This window comes from Rissa tridactyla, chromosome 3 (assembly GCF_028500815.1).
Source record: "Rissa tridactyla isolate bRisTri1 chromosome 3, bRisTri1.patW.cur.20221130, whole genome shotgun sequence".
NCBI classification, from domain to species: Eukaryota; Metazoa; Chordata; class Aves; order Charadriiformes; family Laridae; genus Rissa; species Rissa tridactyla.
The window spans coordinates 45582231-45602303 of record NC_071468.1 but is presented as its reverse complement, the minus strand read 5'-3'; the positions used below and the strand labels follow the sequence as shown (position 1 = coordinate 45602303).

Genomic DNA, 20073 nt, shown 5'->3' with positions numbered 1-20073 from the left:
CTACTTTATCCATGTAATGGAAATGTTATTAAGCAAATAAATGTATAAAATGAAAATATGATGGATTAAAAAGGAGAGAAGCACTACCAGCCCTTTTAAAAATCACACATGCCCTTCACAGTTTATCTTTCAAATTGTACAAAAATACACAAGCAAGAGGAAAATCAAGCTCCAGAGGAAAAAGACATGTCAGACAGATACAGGCTAAGGAAGGACCCTTGATTCCTTGGCATGTGGAGAACAATACTCTTTAAAAAAAGATTCATGCAGAAACAATAGAGCTGAAAACACAGCACTCAGCGAATGCAGACTTCTTGAATACTAAAAGACATTTAAATAAGAATATATTGAGAAGAGACAGAGGAGGCACAAGGGAAAAATATCACAGTAGTTGGGCAGGAAATGATTTCAAAATATATGCAAAAGGACTACAGGAGCTGACCCACTTTATTTGTGGAGAATAAAAAAAAATCCTTTTATAAAAAGAAATATGGGCCTTTCTAGACTGTCAATGAAACTGCAAATTATATAAATACATTAGGAATAAGGCACTCAGTGCAAGTCATTGTTTAAGAGACCAATATGGTAATTATTCTTGAAGGATAGGAGAACTGAAACAAAGCATACGTTTTCTCCGTTGATCTTCAAAATACAGTTTGCTTTTTTTTATTATTCTCACCTGTGTTTACAAAGAAGCAGATTCAGCTGAGGAAAAAAAAAAACAGACTCGCAATCAGACACAGAAACAGCAAAAACTTCTGCCGCCTAATTAAATTCTGCCCTTAGTATCTCCTCCTAAATACGTTTTGTGCACAAGTACATCCTCAGCTATATGGCAATTCAGAAATAACATGGTAAATATTTACAATATTGTAAACTACAAAGACTAAACTAGAAGCACTCCAAATGCTCAGTGCAATGGAAGTACCATTGCTGCCAAAAACTCCAGTATAAGTGTTTTCTGAGTTTGTGATTTATGTGACCTGAATACTGCATTAACTGGAGTTCTTCTTACAATTACTTTCCTACGCCGTTAAAAAGAAAGTGTCAGGGCTTTAAAATGTTCACAGTGAAATTGCGCAGGGTCATTACAGCTCAAGTTTCCCCAGAAGAAAGAGCTGGGAAAGGAATGAATTCTCACCTGTTTCTGATGTTGTTTATCTGGAGGCAAGTACTAAACAAACAGGATGACAGCATAATACAGTCTTCTCACCTTCCCAGCCTCCACTAAGGATTTTACCAAATCTTATCAAAGCTCCTGTTTATGGAAGAAACTAATAACTTGAAGAATAGGAGAAGAAAATCTCCATATAGCTTTCTTTTGGGAAGTGTCATTCTAAAGAAGGGATGTCCTGAGCGTGCTCTCCCTTTGCTGAAGGGAGCCCCAGCCCGGGCTAATGTCTAAGCTGCCAACAGGTTATTATCATCTTCTGTTCATCCTTCCCCAAAAAGGGAAGTAGATTAAAGGACTGACACCTTTCTAAGAATGAAGATCTGTAAATGCAGTGTTACAGTACTGGCACAACTAAATCCAACAAAAAGAGATTTGATTTTCACACCTTCAAAGCCATAGGTGGAGGACATAACAAAATCTGCGTGCAGCGGAGATGGAGCCACAGCATTCCGCAGTAGCATGGAGATCATTTAACCCACCTCGCTTTTACCCAGAACAGGATCAATTAACCACACCTGTATCACATGGGACAAAAGCTTGCCTAAGCCATCCTACCTATGTCAGCTGCTTCTCAGGTAACGTCCACAACCAGAAGCCCTAAACTACCTTCCAGCTAAGTTTTACTTCCAACGTGATGAACGTGATGCTTTCCACAAGTCCTCCACATATTAGTTGACTTGAAGGCACTAGAAAAGTTCCAGTTTACACTGGAGTTCTTCACTGCTTTAAACTAATAAGGTACTGATTTGATTGCAGTTTAGACTGAGATTTTTTTCAGTCTCCTTCGCCATCAAAAGCTGAGTGATATATCAGCTTGAAGCAGTTTATGTTCATGTTACTCGGGTTACCTTTTAAAGTAAAGCTAAGCAATTGTAGCAACATATTCATTTCAGTTTAAAGAAGGGTTGGGGTTCTTTTAGTTTAGATACATTGCTTTATAGCCACAAACCCCACTTCTAAAATGAAAAGATTATGCTCACATGCATTTTGTTCCTAATTAGTTAATTAAACAAAGCAGGTTGGTTACCAGGCCCTACTGCCTGTAAAATTATTTATGAAATCCCAGTTTGCATTTTATGAAGTAATCGACTGTGTGAGCAAGGCAGCTTTGTGAGGCAACAACCTCGGTTTTAGTGCCTTGGCTTACTTGCAAAAAAAGGTGATTAATTTTTTCACAACAGGTATCTCTGTCTAAGGCTGACAGGATTGTTACAATTGCAGGGATGTACGCAGGAAGGAGATGCCAGGGATTGCTGGGGGCCTTGTGGCAGTACCAATGGCACAGGAGGCAGCGTTTGGTTCTTGTTGCTTCAGTGGAAGACAATAAAGCTCAGCAGTTTCTTCATTTGCTGCACTGAAAAGGCTTTGGCAGAGGATGAAGATAGCTTGCTAGACTATAACGTTCAATTATTTTGACAAATTAATATCTGTGTGGTCATTGTGCTCTTAACAACAGTGCAAACATAGAAGTGATGTAAATGAATTGCTGCTTAATCAACGGAATAAAACAATTTCAAATGTGTTGTGGCGCACATGTAAAACAGCAGGTAAGAAGGGGGTTTGCACTACTAAAAAAGTGTATATGAGAAACAGCTCTTCAGAGATTTCCCAAGAATGTTATGCTTGTTGATCTCTTTTTAGCCAGAAAAAACAGTGGAAAGGCCAAATCAAGAAGAAATAGCAAACTGTCAGTGAAGTTTTGCTTTGTAAGAATATTTCCTCTGACTTTATCGCTCGAGGATGTTAACTCACCTTCTTGATTTCTTCTTGATTTTCTGTACTAGTTGTTAAGTATAAGCGGTCAGAATCAAACGTAGCAGAGAGAGATACAAATTAGTTACCCCTATCTAACATCAAGTCAGTCTGACTGCCAGTCGTGCAAATGAATAAAGCCAAAGCCAAAAACTTCAAATGCTATTTCTAATACACAGCCAGCATTCAGTCTTTTTGACAAGCCTGCCTAGGAATATCGTCCGCTTTACCAAAGAGTTTACCTTTATATAGTATCTGATAAGTATTCTCCGCAGATCGAACACTTGCAGCATCGTTGCAGCGTTGTTATCAATGATGCTATATCCTTCCAGGATGTACTGGGTTCGTGTTATTTCCCACGTCAGCCATCGGAGGTTAAAGGCTGCGTTACACGATAACAAGTGAGGCAAGTGCCCGGGCTTACAACAGCAGCAGCCTTCATTGTCTTCATCTCCTTCTGTTATAGCTTCCACTTCTCTCTGCTGGCAGTATGTCCCTTGGCAGTGAGAAAAAGAGAGTATGCTGCTAGTTATTGGGGGAGGAGGAAACGAAGGACTTCTTCCAAGCTGAAAAAGTATGATTGAAGGCTCTACACGCTTAGCAAAGATCTAATAGAAAGAGCTACGGCAACAAATTAGATGTGCCAATTGATCCATGCGCAGTAGCAAATAAAGAGCTGTACATTATTTATTTACTATCACCTTTAAAAGCCAAAAGGGCCCGATCAAACATTCTCGGCATTTGGTTCTGAGCCGAGCTAAACTACAGACCACAGCTTCTGTCTTAATAAAAGCTCACCAGGAAGCACCACTAAAGAGCCTCGCTCCATCAGGCACATTAAGCAAATTGATCCAAGTCTCAGTCTGCTTCTTCAAATAACATACAGGATGCAAACAAAGATTTTACAGTGTGTCAGAGCACTTATAAAATCTGCGTTTTAGCAAACTATCTTGGAAAGCAGGTTCCAAAAATAACATCCAACGGGTTGTTCTCTCTCCCACTGGCGTAAAAGCTACTCCGGATTAAACGCCTCTAATGAATAGCACTAGAGGCAGTATATCATGAGGACAAAACAGCTCTGTAATTCGCCTATTACAAAGGCTTTAGATCAAAATAGAGAAAATCTTCCTGGAAAAGTGATGTTAACTCAAAAAGAAGTCATGAGGCAGATGCAGAAACAATAATATATCAGCTCTGCAGAGTCTGCATTTCTGGCCTGTGCTGTGCATGCTAGAAGGTCAAGCTGAGCCCTTTGGGATTTGCAATCTATGAAAATGTGGTTTCTACACCACGTAAGGCACTACAAATCAAAACCAAGGTGGACACCCATGTGGTCCCCCCACTGTTCTCAAAATATATTAGTTATATGTTCTCGATGCACGGATCTTTTTAAAATGTACTCTCTGTGGGCTGTTGCTGAACTTACTCTCCACTGAATTTGTGCATAAACTGTCTTTCCAGGCCACCTCCTATGATGCAAGTTACACATATGTCTCGCATGGGCCTTCAGCCAATGGTTCAGTATCACTCCACGAGAGAGCTGGCTCCGCCAGCTTCCAAACAGCCTCGATAGGAGAGGAAGGTGCTAGACACTGCGCTGCAGTTCAACAGCTATGAAACCCCCCTGCCAGGACCAACAGACCTGTTCCACTGTGTCACTGGAAATGGGAGGAGAAGCTGGCTATCTTCATCATCTGAATGTTGGACTGGGAAAGAATACAGTGTCCGCTCCAATCCCCCGCAGCTTGCCAGCACCCCAAAAAAGAGCCTGGAGCAAGGCAGCATCCCAAAGGCCTTTCTGTGGATCATCGTGACAGTCATTTTGCCCTTGACTGACTATCCTGGTCCCATCACAACTGTCTGGTCAACAACCTGAGGACCTTTAGTTTGTACCGATAGAAGTACCACCCAGAATATTCCTCTCTCCACACCAAGAAAAGCCTTTCAAAATATAATAACATACGTATTGGTTATCACCTTCTGTTTTCTGCCTGTACACCTCCGACAATGTATGCAGCGAGCAAAAACATACAAGAAAAAAGATGAACGGAAAGATCTGGGTAAGATCTGGTAAGAAAAAATGAGATTGCAGGCCTAAGAGATAAGATGAAAAAAGATCCAGTATATTCCAGTGTTCTCCGTTCAGTTTTCCAAAAGTGAAACTTTATAATGTGTTGTTCACACACTGATATGTATTCCTTCTTGGACTTCAGGGATATACAATATGACAAATTATTAAATGTTTTCAAGTAACCCAAATATAAACCTCTTTCCTTTCAAGACGGCCACAAAGTCCAAAACATGACCTATCAAGCAAACAGTTCCAGTTGGACTGGACATGAACTGGACTGCTTCTGCTTCGTATTTCACAGATTTCTACATGAATTAACACTTATTGCTCAACGGCAAAAAAGCAGCAACTGCTCTGGGTCAGTGGATGCTTTTCTGAAGCCAAGTCAAAAGACATTGTACTCAAACTGAAGCAGGGAAAGGCATATTCCTTTGTACATAGCTTGAAAAGAGAAAAATAACTACTCCATGCTGGTGCTGTTACTATGACTGTTATGTTTATTTTTTAGAGTTTAAAGGTCTGTCAGCATTAAACTGAATTTAACAGAAGGTACTGCATCATACCAGGTGCTAAATTAAGTATTGCCAGATTTTTATAAGTGATGAAAACACAAGTCTAATAAACAACTGCCACTGATCCCCTTACAACTAAAGGAATTAAGGATGGCTTTGCTCAGTCTGTGTAACTCCATTCTTAAATAATTTTTTTTTTCTTTTGGTATGGAAATACCACATTTCATTCCTATGGAATGCTGGCTGTTTCTATGTGCTTTCTGTATTATCTCTATTAATAAATACGAAATATTACTGCTGGAGACTCTTTAATTACTAGTTTTCTTAAGCCATATATTTTGTAAAATAAAGACACTAAAGAGGCTGGCAAGGCAAATAATAGGTGAATTCAAGAGACCCTCAGGTTTGAGGGAAGCTGTCATCGCATGCATAACAAACAGAAGAAGCTGCCAGAAAAATTATTTGCATTCTCATCTAATTTGACAGGTGAAAATGTCTCTAAGTCATCTTTGCTAGGTAATTTTAATCAACTAAAGTTAAAATTATACTACAGTGGACGCAATCAACATTGAACTTGGAGAGCGAGAGACATGCTAATTAGTATCATGTTATTACAAAAGCTCTGGTAACCAACCAAAGGAGCTCATGAGGTCATTTTGTACATTTATTCCAAAGAATGCAATCAAGGCTGTGTTCTGTCAGCATCTGGCAAACATGCACTTGCTTAACAAAAGCTGTTTGATGGACTTGGGTACTATCACCTTGGAGATTTGATGTCTTGACTGCTTGCAGAGCATCTGGGGTATACCTGTTAAATTTAAAGGTGTAATCCGAGCCATGGCAAAGTGTTCTGACAAAACACCAAATCCCTATTCCTATCATCACGCTGCTGATTAGTATTTCCAAACGACATCTAGTACAAGGACTCACAGACAACATGTGGGCTTGATGCTCAAGCACATGTTGGTTCCTCCCCAGTTCTTGCAATCAGTTCTAGAATGACTGCCAGTAATTTTCTCTCATCTTTAATTGAGCCTTACTTTAATCCATAATGCACTGGCTGGACTTCAATGCCACAGATTTGCATGTTACTGAGAAATTTAATTTTACCAGTGCCTACATCAATCCTTTTTGGTTCATTACTCTAGACACTGGTACTGCAAAGACTAAGACCGTGTGCTCAGCTTTATCCATTGAGCCAAAAGGGACAAGTCACAGTAAATGAAGCTAAGCATTTGTGTGTATCTTTTACAGCAGGGCAAACCTAAACCGTTTTGCATGTGTTATACGCTGATGATTAAAATGACAATTTTTATATTGCTTCTCAAAAAATTATCAAGTTCAAGCAACTCAGAGAATTATTCATGAAACCAAAGAGCAGGGAGCAGAGCGTGCACTTCAGTTCTGCAATATAATTAAGTGTAGTACCATTAAATATTAAAATACAGGAAAATGTTTTCACTGGTAATTAGTCATTTTAAAATCTGAGGGAAAACTTCTTTTTTTTTTTTTACATTTCTTTCTGCAGTAGAAAGAAAATAAGCTTTTCCTCTTCTCTCAAGCTTAGTCATTCACTGTGACCCTTGCTAGTACAGATGAGACTGATTCATTTGTAAGATATCTAACACTGGATGGTTGCCAAAAATCCATCAAGGCAAAAACGTGTACCAGCTGAACAAAGCAAGGTCAACCTATGTGAGCTTAGGAGAAAACCAGGGTGAGAACTTGGAGCTCTATTTTCCTGACACATCAGGATTTGAGGACTGACTTGTGCTCTGCCAAAGTGATCTGACCTAAATGGAAATAAGAAAATTGAAACTGAAGACTGTAATCTCACTTCAAGAGGACGCATAAAATACACCTAAATTAATGACCACCCAACCCTTATAAAATTTAAGGCTGAAAACAAAGTGTGCTTTTGAATTTAATTTTGAAAACTCAGTGAGTGCAAAGAAAAGCGTTTTTCATTTCTGAAGGGCCAGAAAAGCAATCCTGTAACACAATCACATACTTGTAGAAGCAGTTTTAATATCCATAAAACACTTCAGTTTAACAACACATCCAGAATGGGGACTAATTATTGTGGCTGAAGGTAGTGATAGGTTAAGCCCCAAGGATTGCTGACATACAATAAGCAACTAGGGCGCAAACGTACATAGAAAGGGCTCATAGGGCCCATGCACTAACCCCACCCCACAGGCATTAAGAACATCATAAATTACTCTCCTCCACTAGGCACTTCAAGCTTTCGACTCCGTGACGCCAACAACCAGTTTTGGACTAGGGGATTTAACTAGGTGTTAAGTCTGATATGGAGCCGTGAAGCCCAGGGTAACTCCTTTTGTAGGCCGTGCAGAGGTCTCTTCGATGACTCCACAGAAATGTCTGGTTGCTCACCATTTGTTTGGCAAAATAATTATCAATATTTCACAAATAAAGGCTTTACAGTGGAAATATCTGAATCAGCTCCACCAAGCTCTGCTGCAAATCTGAGCATTCCCAAATTCTGATGGATATGGCTCATTCTCACCCTACGCATTTCTTTTCTCCTCAGAATAGCAGCTAAATAAGCAGCAAGTTATCACAAAGAGCATAATTACAGCCACTGAAAGGCCATCCTCTGCTGAAACGAGCATCAGATACAGTTCTAGAAACACAGAAAAACAAATACCTCAAAAAGGAGCGAACTGAGCTCCTAAATGGAAACTCACGAACCCCAGAACTGAACACCTTCTGGAAACCAGCAACTGTCTTGGGTCCTTCCTGCTCCTTTACTCGTGGAATTGCAGATTAAGAAGAGTAATTTACAGGCTCTGATAGTCCCAGGTTGTTTCAAAGAAAAATCTCAGGACTTGAAAACCAGTATCAATTCCTCAAACATCAAAGCTGTTAGTTATAAAACTGTGGTTTGGTTTTCAGCTGCTTGAGGTGCTTGTATGCCTGAGAAACAATCTGGTTTTCAAACCAGATCAGTTGTTCTAATAACAGGCATCCCCTCTCCTCAGAAACCTTTCCTTTTCTTGGTCCACAGAGACACATTATGGAAGCCCAGGTGGAAGAAAGCATTCTCTAAGGATGTTGGTTGTTAAACTTGCAGCTACCAAATACCACAAAACCCTCTATGTCACCCCTTTTGGAGTGCAGTGCAAGACACAACATTTTATTTCTGGCAAAGACGTTTTCTCAATAAAAAGGCTGCAGTGCACCTAACAGCATTTTCCTTCCTTCCAGAAATCTTCTCCAGTGCACCCATATATACACATAAAATTGTGGAAGGGAGGAAAGGGAAAAAAGACATCAACTATTTATTCTAGCCTGCATTACAGAAACTATTCTGAGCTTATTTGAAATTCATAGATGGCTTCCACTGTTGGAGCATCATTGTACACCTAGAAAGGCTTGTACATCACAGATTTAATGCATTCAACAAAGTATCCTCTTCCCTGTTTCATGCCATTCTTCCCAATTAAATCACCAAGATTAAAGAAGCCTTTCACATCCTTTCTGTTCATGCCTCTAATATTTCTGAGCACTGTGTTTCTCAGCCTTTGTTCTTTCCCCACAAACAATGTACTTCTGGTTTTTAACCTTCTCTCCAAATAGGTGTGTTAAAAATGGCTGCTTTTCTCTGAACTTCTTGTAATTTATCAATACCTTCTGACGGCCTGGTGCATACACTAAACATACCTCAAGCGTGGTCTCAGAAAAGACGTGAAGGTGGGCACTTTTACTTCCCAACAGCAAGAGGTGATTTGTACAAGCAAAACATGAAAGCTGCAACCACTCTTTAAATAAAGAATGATTCTTGCTAGTGCTACAGAGCCTTCAGACACAGAAATCAAACACCAATAAATATTCCTTACACTGGTAATGTACTTGCTACAGTAATAAAACTATACAGCGTACACATACACTGCAGACATGAGTAACTGTCCTTATTTCTCAGACATCATTACTGTGCCTAAAGCTTATACCCTAAACTGGCTGTATTCACACACCATTTTGCATGGGAAATAAGCTAGCTAAAACAGAGAAAGCCCCATGGGCGATCCCATCCTGCTGTCACAGCTGCCTTCCACTTCATACAATTACACGTGTGTCAGTTCTGTGCCTCTTTTCTTGATTCATCTAGTGACGTTCCAAGTGAAGTATGAATATCGCCCGTGCAACATGCAGTAACAAAAAAATCACAGCAGAGATGTAGAAGTTAATTACATGATTGAAGAATACCGGGCATGAGTTAGAAAACAGCTCCTCGAGATTTCAGCATCACCATCCAAAAGTAATTTCTGCACATGTAACACCTAACTGGATATTCTCCAAAAGACATTTTGTAGAGGCATAGACTAAACAGGAAAATATTCTAAGTCTTCCTTGTTCTACAGGGAACTCGCAGGAGCTAGATATTTTGACATTTTTTCTGCTTTTCCCTGATTGCGGTTTTTCCCCTGTCTCTTCCTTTCAAATCAAATGATACACTGTGTATTTCTTCTGGCAGGCTGCTTTTAGCATGCCGCTGTGGTCTAACACAGACAGTAACGTTACCGAAGGGCTTCATTCCCCACACCAATGTGCAGCTACTTGAAAGTTCTCACCTGGCCTGAGCTCATTACTACCCTCTTTTCGTTTTTGGTAAAGGAGGAGTTGGGCGTCTCCTCTCAATGCCTGGAGGTATTGAGGCTCCCCCTGCTTTCCACACAGGATGAATGACACGATGGAGGCACATCCCCTCTCTGTCCCTACAAAGGGAGAGTGAAGAACTAATTCATAGAAGGTGCTTAATTTGAACCGGACTAAAGATGGAACAGAGGAGCCCCAGCTTTGCTTACTCTCTTCTTTCAGTCTGCTCAGTCTGTATCTTCTTACCCTGCCTGCAGGGGTTTGGTTGGTTGGGTTGGGTTTTTTGTTCATTTAAAACCTGAGCCAAATGCTATTACATACAGTTAGAAAGGCATCTGGATCGGTCATTTATAATGCCAACTCTTAGTGAGGCTGCAAACTGGGGAGACAGTACCTCCTGCCCCCAGTACACTTAAATTCAAAAGACACTATGATCTCCTCTTTGGGCACTGCTGTGGCAGTATTGCCAGCACAGCTTTTCAGCTACCACAATGAGAAACACCCGTAGGTGTTGCTCCACAATGTAAATATTGCTTTTTGTTTACTTATAAACAGAAAACAGTCACAGACACAGAGAACACTGTTGTGCTTCACTCATTTCCAAAGCAAACATAGACTTCCTATTTAAGGAACAGCAGATTTTTCGGGCCCTCAATTAAAATTACTTCTTTGAAATTGAAGTCAAGCAGCCAAAGCTCAGAAATTACAGATTTCAAGTTCCTTCTCTAGCCCTTTTTCTCCTCCTTGTGGGAAACCATTCTGTATGATGAAAGAAATCAGGGTCCTATGCGAAAAACAGTGCATGACCAGACAACTAAAAATAGGAATGTAAGATGCCCAAAGCGGAGGAAATTAGCCTAGTGCTTAACAACTGCCTCTTGACTTCATAAACCATCAGGTTCTTTTGGAGCAGTTGCATACGCTCTTCCCACTTATGCAGAAAAAAAGTCCTACCATATTCAGTTGTACCCCACACCTGCCATCTGCAAAATTTGAAGTGAGGAAGAACATCTCCCATCCACACAGGAGATGGCTCTTGGTGCTGCCTGGGGGCAGCCTGCTCCATCTTCCTGCCCCTGCCCGCAGCGATCCATCTCAAAGGAAGAAGCAAAGAAACCCTTCCAAGGAAGAGTTTAATCTCAGCTTCAGCTGTCACAAAGCTTCCTTGGGACAGCCCTTGGCCCATCTTCTTACGCAGCTTCTGCCTTCAGGTCAGCCCTTCCAGCTCCTTCTACTCAGACTCAGTGCCCCAGTGTCTGGGCACCCTACGGCCCCACCAGAGCAGCCCAGTTCCTCGTTCATACAAGGATGAAACTTGTTATAGGAAGGGCACGGTACTGCAGCATAGTTTATCTACAGCACACAGCCCTCATGGGTTACCTGGAGACAAAAGAAATGCTCTTGTGTCAGCACACCACCTCAGCAAGTCTGCACCGGGCACACAGCAGACTACCTGCCCACACTTTGGAGTCCATGAAGCTTTTTGTTATAGTCTGCATCAGGCAGATCCATCTTACCCGGCTCATGCCTGGTTCCTTCTACATCATTAAGCAGGCTTGTAATTCATGTGGTTTCTCTGGCACCCGTTCTGCACAGTCCAGTCGGGTTCAGCTCTCACGTGGCATGTCAAATGCTACAGTGTTTGAGCAGTTCTTTCCTCAGGTATGTTCCTTAGTTCAATCCTACATGGCTTCTCTGTTCTAAGCCAAACAATGCTCACACGCTCGTAGTTTCTCTTCCCATAACATCTCCTCTACCCAGAGAAAATATTCTGAAAGCTGGAGAAACATTCCTTACATACCATGTCTGTGAGGACACAAACTAACAACACATTTTCTCTTATTCTTGGAATAGCATCATCCAGCGGGTTCAGAGAGGAGAACAGGGGGAGTCCCTTTCCATCCCATTTCCATCCTTTTCTTCTTCTACTATTGGAGAGTCTCCTCCCCCAGTGATACTTTGAGGGTGAGAAGGAATAGGGGACTGGATTTGTACTGAAGATGAGGTAATCTTGGTGAGATTCTCAATCCCATTTTCCCACTCCTCTCTTCCTCCTCCAGTAACTTGTCTGTGCTTTCCCAGCTGACAGTTTGCTCCACCCTCTTGGTCCAGGTCTTCTGCAAACTGGGGTAAGAGTGCTGCTTTGCAGGCTGACAGCCTCCTCCCGAGGAGCATGAGAGAAACTGGGAACGCAGACATTCATAGAATCATAGGGTTGGAAGGGACCTCTGGAGATCATCTAGTCCAACCCCCCTGCCAGAGCAGGGTCACCTAGAGGAGGTGGCACAGGAACGCGTCCAGGCGGGTTTTGAATGTCTCCACCACCCCTCTAGGCAGCCTGTTCCAGTGCTCTGTCACCCTCAAAGTAAAGAAGTTCCTCCTCATGTTTAGGTGGAACTTCCTGTGCTTAAGTTTGTGCCCGTTACCTCTTGTCCTGTCCCCGGGCGCCACTGAAAAGAGCCTGGCCCCATCCTCCTGACACCCACCCTTTAAGTATTTATAAGTGTTGATAAGGTCCCCCCTCAGCCATCTTTTTTCCAGACTGAAGAGACCCAAATCCCTCAGCCTTTCTTAATCAGAGAGGTGTTCCAAGTCCCCTCATCCTCTTGGTAGCTCTCTGCTGCACCCTCTCCAGCAGTTCCCTGTCCTCCTTGAACCGGGGAGCCCAGAACTGGACACGGTACTCCAGGTGCGGCCTCACCAAGGCAGACTAGAGGGGGAGGATGACCTCCCTCGACCTGCTGGCCACACTCTTCTTGAGGCACCCCAGGATGCCATTGGCCATTTTAGGCCACCAGGGCACATTGCTGGCTCATGGTCATCCTGTTGTCCACCAGGACTGCGGGGTCTCTTTCCACCGAGCTGCTCTCCAGCAGGTCAGCCCCCAACCTGTACTGGTGCATGGGGTTATTCCTCCCCAGGTGCAGCACCCTACACTTGCCCTTGTTGAATTTCATAAGGTTCCTCTTTGCCCAGATCTCCAACCTGTCCAGGTCTCTCAGTATGGTGGCACGGCCTTCTGGTGTGTCAGACACCACACCCCCCAGCTTTGTGTCATCAGCAAACTTGCTGAGGGTGCACTCTATCCCCTCATCCAGGTCATTGATGAATGTATTGAAGAGGACTGGCCCCAGTACTGACCCCTGGGGAACACCACTCGTCACTGACCTCCAACTAGACCCTGTGCCCCTAATCACGACCCTCTAAGCTCTGTCTTTCAGCCAGTTATCTATCCACCTTACTGTCCATTCATCTAGCCCACATTCGTGATGAGAACACAGATGGCTCTAAATGGCAGCCCACGAAAGACATGAGAGGCTGTGGGGCTCAGCTGAATTTAAAGACCTGTTGCAGCCAGCAGACATGTTGGATCTATTCGCAAAGTTGAACGAGCTACAGTACTAACACTGCACAGTGTTAGGCAATCTGCATGGAAAGGTCAATTTTCAGACCCATTTAGTTACTTAAACTGTGATTTTAAGGAACACAGAGATGCCTTGACAGGTGGCACACTCCGATTTTTGATCTTTGCTCTCAGATGCAAAATGGCACTTGTCTGGTCATAAACCGTCCTGGCCCAAAGTCAAACAAAGTCTTCCCAAACCCCTTTGCCACAAAACTATCCAGTCGTTCACTATTCAACTTCCAGTTCATTAAGCCCATCTGCTAGGCCCCTTATCTTTTTATCCAGCTAGCACATGGTTTGAAGATCCTTTCTTATTTTTTCATCTCTGTTTGCAACTTTTCTTTTCTTGAACTGCCTGGGGATGGTCATGCTAGAGAAAGACCCAGCAGTAGGTGGCAACCGCATAAAGGGAAAGAAAAAAACCAACCACTCACAAAATTAATGTAATTTAAGCATGAAAACGAGATTTCTTTCTTCTGTTTGTTTCAAATCCTACAGTGAACTATTTTAACACAAAAGGATGATCAGCAAAGATAATTTTCTGAAATTAGAATGCAAGGTAATGGAAGTGTACATGGTCCTGCTTACTCAAAATCCCAACAGATCTGAACAGAATGTCAACTTTGTCCAAGGTATGTCTCCTCTTTAACACACGTAAATCCCTCCTGGAAGTCACTTTTCTTTTCAGATCTGCATAAATGAACAAACTATTTTTTTTGACTCCACAGAGTTTCCATTAAAAAAAAAAACAAAACAGCTATCATCTCAGAGATCTACTAGCCAGTAAAACCAGTGGTACTGTAAATAAGAGATTTGAACTGCCACAGTATTTAATTGTTCTTGCAGAACAACATAAAACTGCATTTGTCTGGCCTGGATTTGAAAGCAGTAACAGCAAATTCCAAATCTACCCAAAAAAAAAAGCCTTCCACCTGTGGACTCTATAGTGTACTTAGCCTCAGTACCTATCTGTGACACAGCAGCACCACTGCTTACCTTGAGGGCACACCAAGAGAAGACAATACTTTGAAGTTGAAGAAAGCCACAGAGCCACACATACAACATCATAATCATTATGAACAATGATAAATTATAAGTCTGATAAACAAATTCTTTCTCTTCCTTTCCACTTGCTTTTTCTTCTAATTTGCCTTTGTACTGAATAGATATCTCTTCAGGTACCACAATACCAATCTTTTTCAGGTACTTACTGTTTTCTACATAACTTTTCTTAAGACACAGGAGTGTTATCTTCGTCCGAACCATGCAGAAATGAAAGTGAACATCAAGCATTCACCACAACCTGTTCAACATCCTACAGGGAGTCTGTCACAGACTCAAGGCTCGAACCCACACATATTATTTCCTAGTCTAATCCTCCCACACCTAAGTGCATTCAAAGAGCCAGTCTGACTCCTATTTTCCTCATATTCAACTTTGTTGAAAAGTCACCTTGAATATACACTCCTCTACAGGTTGCACATTAGATGCTCGGCCCTGGAGCCTGGGAAGCTGTTTATTCGAGGATTTCAAAACTCCAATCATTTGCAATTGCAAAGTGGTATCTTTGAAAAGTTACCAACCCAAGCAACAAACACGGGCAGCCAAAAATGAGCAATATTTAAAAACTATTTAAAAGTTTTGTGGTTTTACTTTCCTTTTTCTTCCTACTTTAGGGACAGCAACAGACAAAAGGACAGGAGCGTGACATTATGAGAAACTGGCGTCACAGAAGCCACACCACCTAGGAAGGGGATGGAATTACTATCCTTAAAGAGGAATGTCCTGACAGAGGAATATGCTGAATAGGAAAAAAGTGAGGTCCCTCCCTCAACTGAAGTCTGCACTTCCTAAATAAGAGAAATATGAAGCCCTGATGCGCTTGCTTCTCCTCTCCTGTTCTACTGTGACAGAAACCATCTCAGCACTGGCATCTTGCATGATCCAACGCAGGATATTTTCCATGGGGGAAGCCTTATGATATCTGGCATTTTTTCAGAGACCGGTTTTGGGGGTTGAACAATTTTAAGAACAACTTCGGTTTTCACAGTTATAGAGGGAAAGAAATAATCTGAAAATACAACTAAGCATAACGTAAAAGATCTGTGAACCAAACAAATAACTCACTATGCCTTCCTTCTGAAAGTTTTATGATACTGCAGAACAGGACTCCAAATTTCTTAACATCCAAGTTGCAAACCATTGTCATTCAAATAACGATACAAAGTAGTACAGAGCCTTTAGACACACAAATATCTGCTAAAAGAGAGAGAAAAGTTCTTAAATTCTATATCCTACTATAGAGTTGTGATAGATTAAGAAAGCCAGAAAGGTTTTGTTGCTGGTTTTGTTGTTATTTAAGTTATCAGGGATCCTTACCTCGAAATTCCAGCCCTCTGAGCTGAAAGGTGACAAGGCCGTTTCCAATTTCGATCAAGTGCACAAAGGCATTTAAATAATCCGATGCCAGAATAAAACAGTCTCCTGTGTTGTAGTTGCCCCAGCGGCCCAGAATCAAATCTCCACAAAGAGACTCCTGCAGAGATCTTGTCAAATGCTCATAAAAAATGGAGTTGAGATTATTGTCATCATTTCCTACAACCAGAGCAGCACACATTTGTAAAAAATAAAATTTATAACAGACTAAGCGGTTCTGTGTATAATCCTATGTTCTTTTTTTAATCCTGCATAAAGCCTCTTCCTCTAGCTAGCTAGTTAACTTCTTGATACTCTGTACAAATTGCATTTCCTAGGTGGTTTTTAGCCCTTAAGAGAATCAGGTCTGAAACTTTTGTTTAATATGAACAATACTGTAAATAGAACATCACAATACCGTAAATAGAACATCACATTAATGATAATGTATGTTTCAGACTGAACCAAATCACCTCCTTTGTGTTTTATAACAGCAAGAATTTTTTGCCTCTGCTGCAAGTTTCTGCTATGCTAAGTTAATGTTTACATACTGTTCTTAATTGTAAGAAACCAGAAATCATTATTATTTCAGTACATAAACTTAAGTATGAATACTATTGCTGAGATTTTTAAAAAATTTGGTCACATAGCTTCCAGTAAGTAACTTTATTTCTTTCAGTCCTCCAGGAATTTTTCAAGGTTTTGTCCATGAAGTATCTGTGGGTACTTAATATGAGGATAGATATTTTAAAAGAACACACTTACTATATTGAGAATGAATGAAATGAGGTTCATTCCCCACTAGAACTGCTATCACTTCTCTAAACATAGTATTAGCTGTCCAGTTACACATCACTTGGACCAACTGTCCAGGTGAGTAACACCTCATTACAGTCTAAAGGTCTCATCCCATAAAGGTCTATGGCATTTAACCGGATTAAAATCAGCACTTAATGATGGTGATCCATGAAAGGGAGTGAATCTTTCATAAATGCTAACACAGTGCCACATAATTCAACGTGGTGTTGCCTTATGCTCGTACTTTTTTACATAATATGTATGCTTCACATGAGAACTGTTTTTATTTTCATATTGCATCAGTGTTGCACCCTTAATACTTTTTAAACACTGGTGCATAACTAGATATACATGTACCAGCCAACATCTTGTATGTGTATTTGTATACATGAGAGTGTACGTGGACACATATGTACAGGTATACATGAATATTTATGTATGTGCATATTTGTGAGCCGATCTAACATCTAAAAAACCCGGAGGACAACAAGCTATAGTTTCCCCTACAAATTGCTCCTCAATACAAGAGCAGGAGTGGGTGTGTTACTATACAGCTTTTCATCACCATGGCCATTAAGCATCCATCCCTACAATGTATGGACATGCAGGTGCATATGCACATACAGACATACTCAACTCTACACCTTCTGCAGTACATTCAGTCAAAAATCTAAATGAGTCATAAAATTAATCTTTTAAGCACACACACAACAGGAACATTTTGCTTGAGCTATGGGTTTTAAAACATAATTAACTTATTAGCATATATAATAATGCTAAAGGTTATTGCTATCAGATGACAGAATGGCCTTGGGAAACATCTTAAGTCCCTGCCTTGAAATGATAAATAATGAAAGAGCACTATATATGCCTCAAACTGCTAATACCTCTCTTGCTCTCTTGGACACTCTGAATTACACCCATTTCTGCCTGAAGATGCGTATTTGTTCATGCTACTGATGTAATGGATAAGAATAAAAAGGTGGGGAGACAAAAATACAACAATAATTACAATGTAAGCTTATATCTCCACAATACAAGCCCCTAACACCTCAGTGGTAAAATAAAAGCAACTGCAGAATACTGAAGCAGAAGAAACCTGTGTATGAAACCCTGTCTTCTCAATGGGACCATGATTTGTCACGGAACACTGGTATCAGTTTCCCCTGGAAAGGGCTCTGTCCTGCCAGGTGCTGAAGAGCATCAGCTGAGGTACCACATGCTCTCCATGTCCACTGACTTGCCAAAAAATATCTCGCTTCCCACTCTCACAGGAACTGGCCAGTGCAGCCCAGGAAGGCACTTTACATTGCCATGGATGGGAGCTCATTTAATGGACCAATACCCGGGGGAGAGGCACACCATCTTTCCTATGTCTTTCTTTTACCCCCTCCTACAAATTTTCCCATTTCCCTTTCTCCCCTCTCCAGAAAGGTTTCTCTCCAGGAAAGGGGAGATATCCGTCAGCCCAAACTGCTCAGTGGCAGGGGCACTGTTAATCTGCTGCTTTTTTGCAAAACCTTTTCCTCACCACAGCCGACCTTCAAGTCTGGCGTGGATGTCTGCCGCATACTCCGCACAAGATTAACCAAGCAATTCACAGCCCAGCAGCTCCCTCATCAGCTACATGTAACTGAAGAATGAATTTACTTATCAAGTCACATAACTTAAACTGATGCTCTACTACACTTTAAAACACTCTGGTTTGTTCACACATTTAAAACCTTTGCATCTCTTCAGCTTCCCAGGCAAAGCCTCAACCGTGTAAATATATCACATTTTGCAAATCAAATGAAATACCCCAACTCCCAGACCGTACCTGCATCCTTTTCGATCTGAGTTGCCAGTCTGGTGTTGGAATGGTCCGATCTTTTGGTGCTGGAAACAAAGACATGGTGTACAGACAATTCTTTTTTTAAAAATAAGTCTCCCTAAAAAACATTTTTATTTTATTTTTAATGTATCTTTGCATTCTGTGTTTATATCATTATGCAGTTCACACTCTAATCCAGTCATCAGTTTACTCCAAGTAGGCATATATATAGTTATTTCAGTTCAGTATTGATGTTGATATTGTAGCTTATCAGCACACCCAAAAAAAGTGTCTGTGTTCCCTCCTTCTTTTCCTCCAACTCTTCTTTCCCCATTTTTCTTCTTTTGGGGCAGAGTCCATTCAAAATTCAGCATTTGATAATATACAACACTACATACTTAAATAACTGAACTGGCTCCAGAAGCGCATCAGCCAGGTGCCACCAAAACAGTGAATAGAAAATACTAAATCAGTCTTTTTCCCCTTATAAGCCTAAGGGAAATAGCTGGACTCAAGGGGTTTTCTTTGCGTGAAAATATTTCTGTGGATGTATAACATCTATAGAAAAACAACAACAAAAAAATCACTTAGTTTCATATTTAGCTAGGCAGCAATGACAGAGTCTCCCGTCATTCTTATAACTGGAAAAAGAATAAATTACACAGTCTTATTCCATACAGACAGTAACTCTGTCTCCATTATGAATTATATATTCCCTACTCAGTATTTTCATTGTAGCAGTGGAATATAAATACCATGGGAAAAATGGCCACAGAACAGAAAGCAACTAAAAAGTAGATTGGACTGAACTTTTATTCCTACCTCTAACAAAAGACATTAGCAAAGCCTGAAAATAAGGAACAAGTAAATCCCTGGGGGCAAGCATGTGTCCAACAGAAGGCAGTGTGTGTTGTGGTGACTAGGGATGTTCAACACCAGAAGTACAAACCATCTCCCAAGCCTTCAGGGTACAAGTGAAAGCCTGGCTAACAGAAATGCTATAGTAAATATAAATTTCCCTGAAATACTGGCTCTGGCAGTGGTGATTTAGGATTTCAGGACACTTCATTAAGAATATCATCTCAAAAGTTTTGCCCTCATTACAAGCCTTAGCAGAAGACCTATCGATCAGATACTTAAATATTATCATTCCTTGGAAAATGGGGTTAAAACAGAAAATGGGGAAAGACAGAGCTGTTTGCCTTAAACTGCAGTCAGCATGAGGTTACATGTGACAGTGGCAAGAGTCTCACCTGTAAACCAGCCTGCCAACACAGGGGAAAAGGGCCAAGGCACCATCTCTCCTGGCACGGGAACCAAGGGAGACACTCAGGCATGGTCCCCATCGTTTCCTTTGTCAAATTGCGATGAGGGTGGCATGACCAGGTGGGACTGGCTGGGGTCTGGCTCTTAAGGGTGGAGCACAGACCTTAGTGGAGATTTTGAAGGGCTGATGGTTGGACAGTCAACTTAGAAAGCCCCAATTTAGCTACTCACTATGAGAACTTAGCT

The 20073-nt window shown here is 41.2% G+C and overlaps 1 protein-coding gene across 1 annotated transcript in view; it reads right to left on the bottom strand.

Annotated features, from left to right (window-relative positions):
* PCNX2 (pecanex 2) overlaps positions 1-20073 on the bottom strand; it is a 160992-nt gene that overhangs the window by 23281 nt on the left and 117638 nt on the right. Inside the window, exons 24-26 of the mRNA XM_054196782.1 lie at positions 18568-18626; positions 15915-16130; positions 3169-3422 (exon numbers count right to left, since the gene is read on the bottom strand). Coding sequence (XP_054052757.1) covers positions 3169-3422; positions 15915-16130; positions 18568-18626 — 529 coding nt within the window. The remainder of the gene's footprint in view (positions 1-3168; positions 3423-15914; positions 16131-18567; positions 18627-20073) is intronic.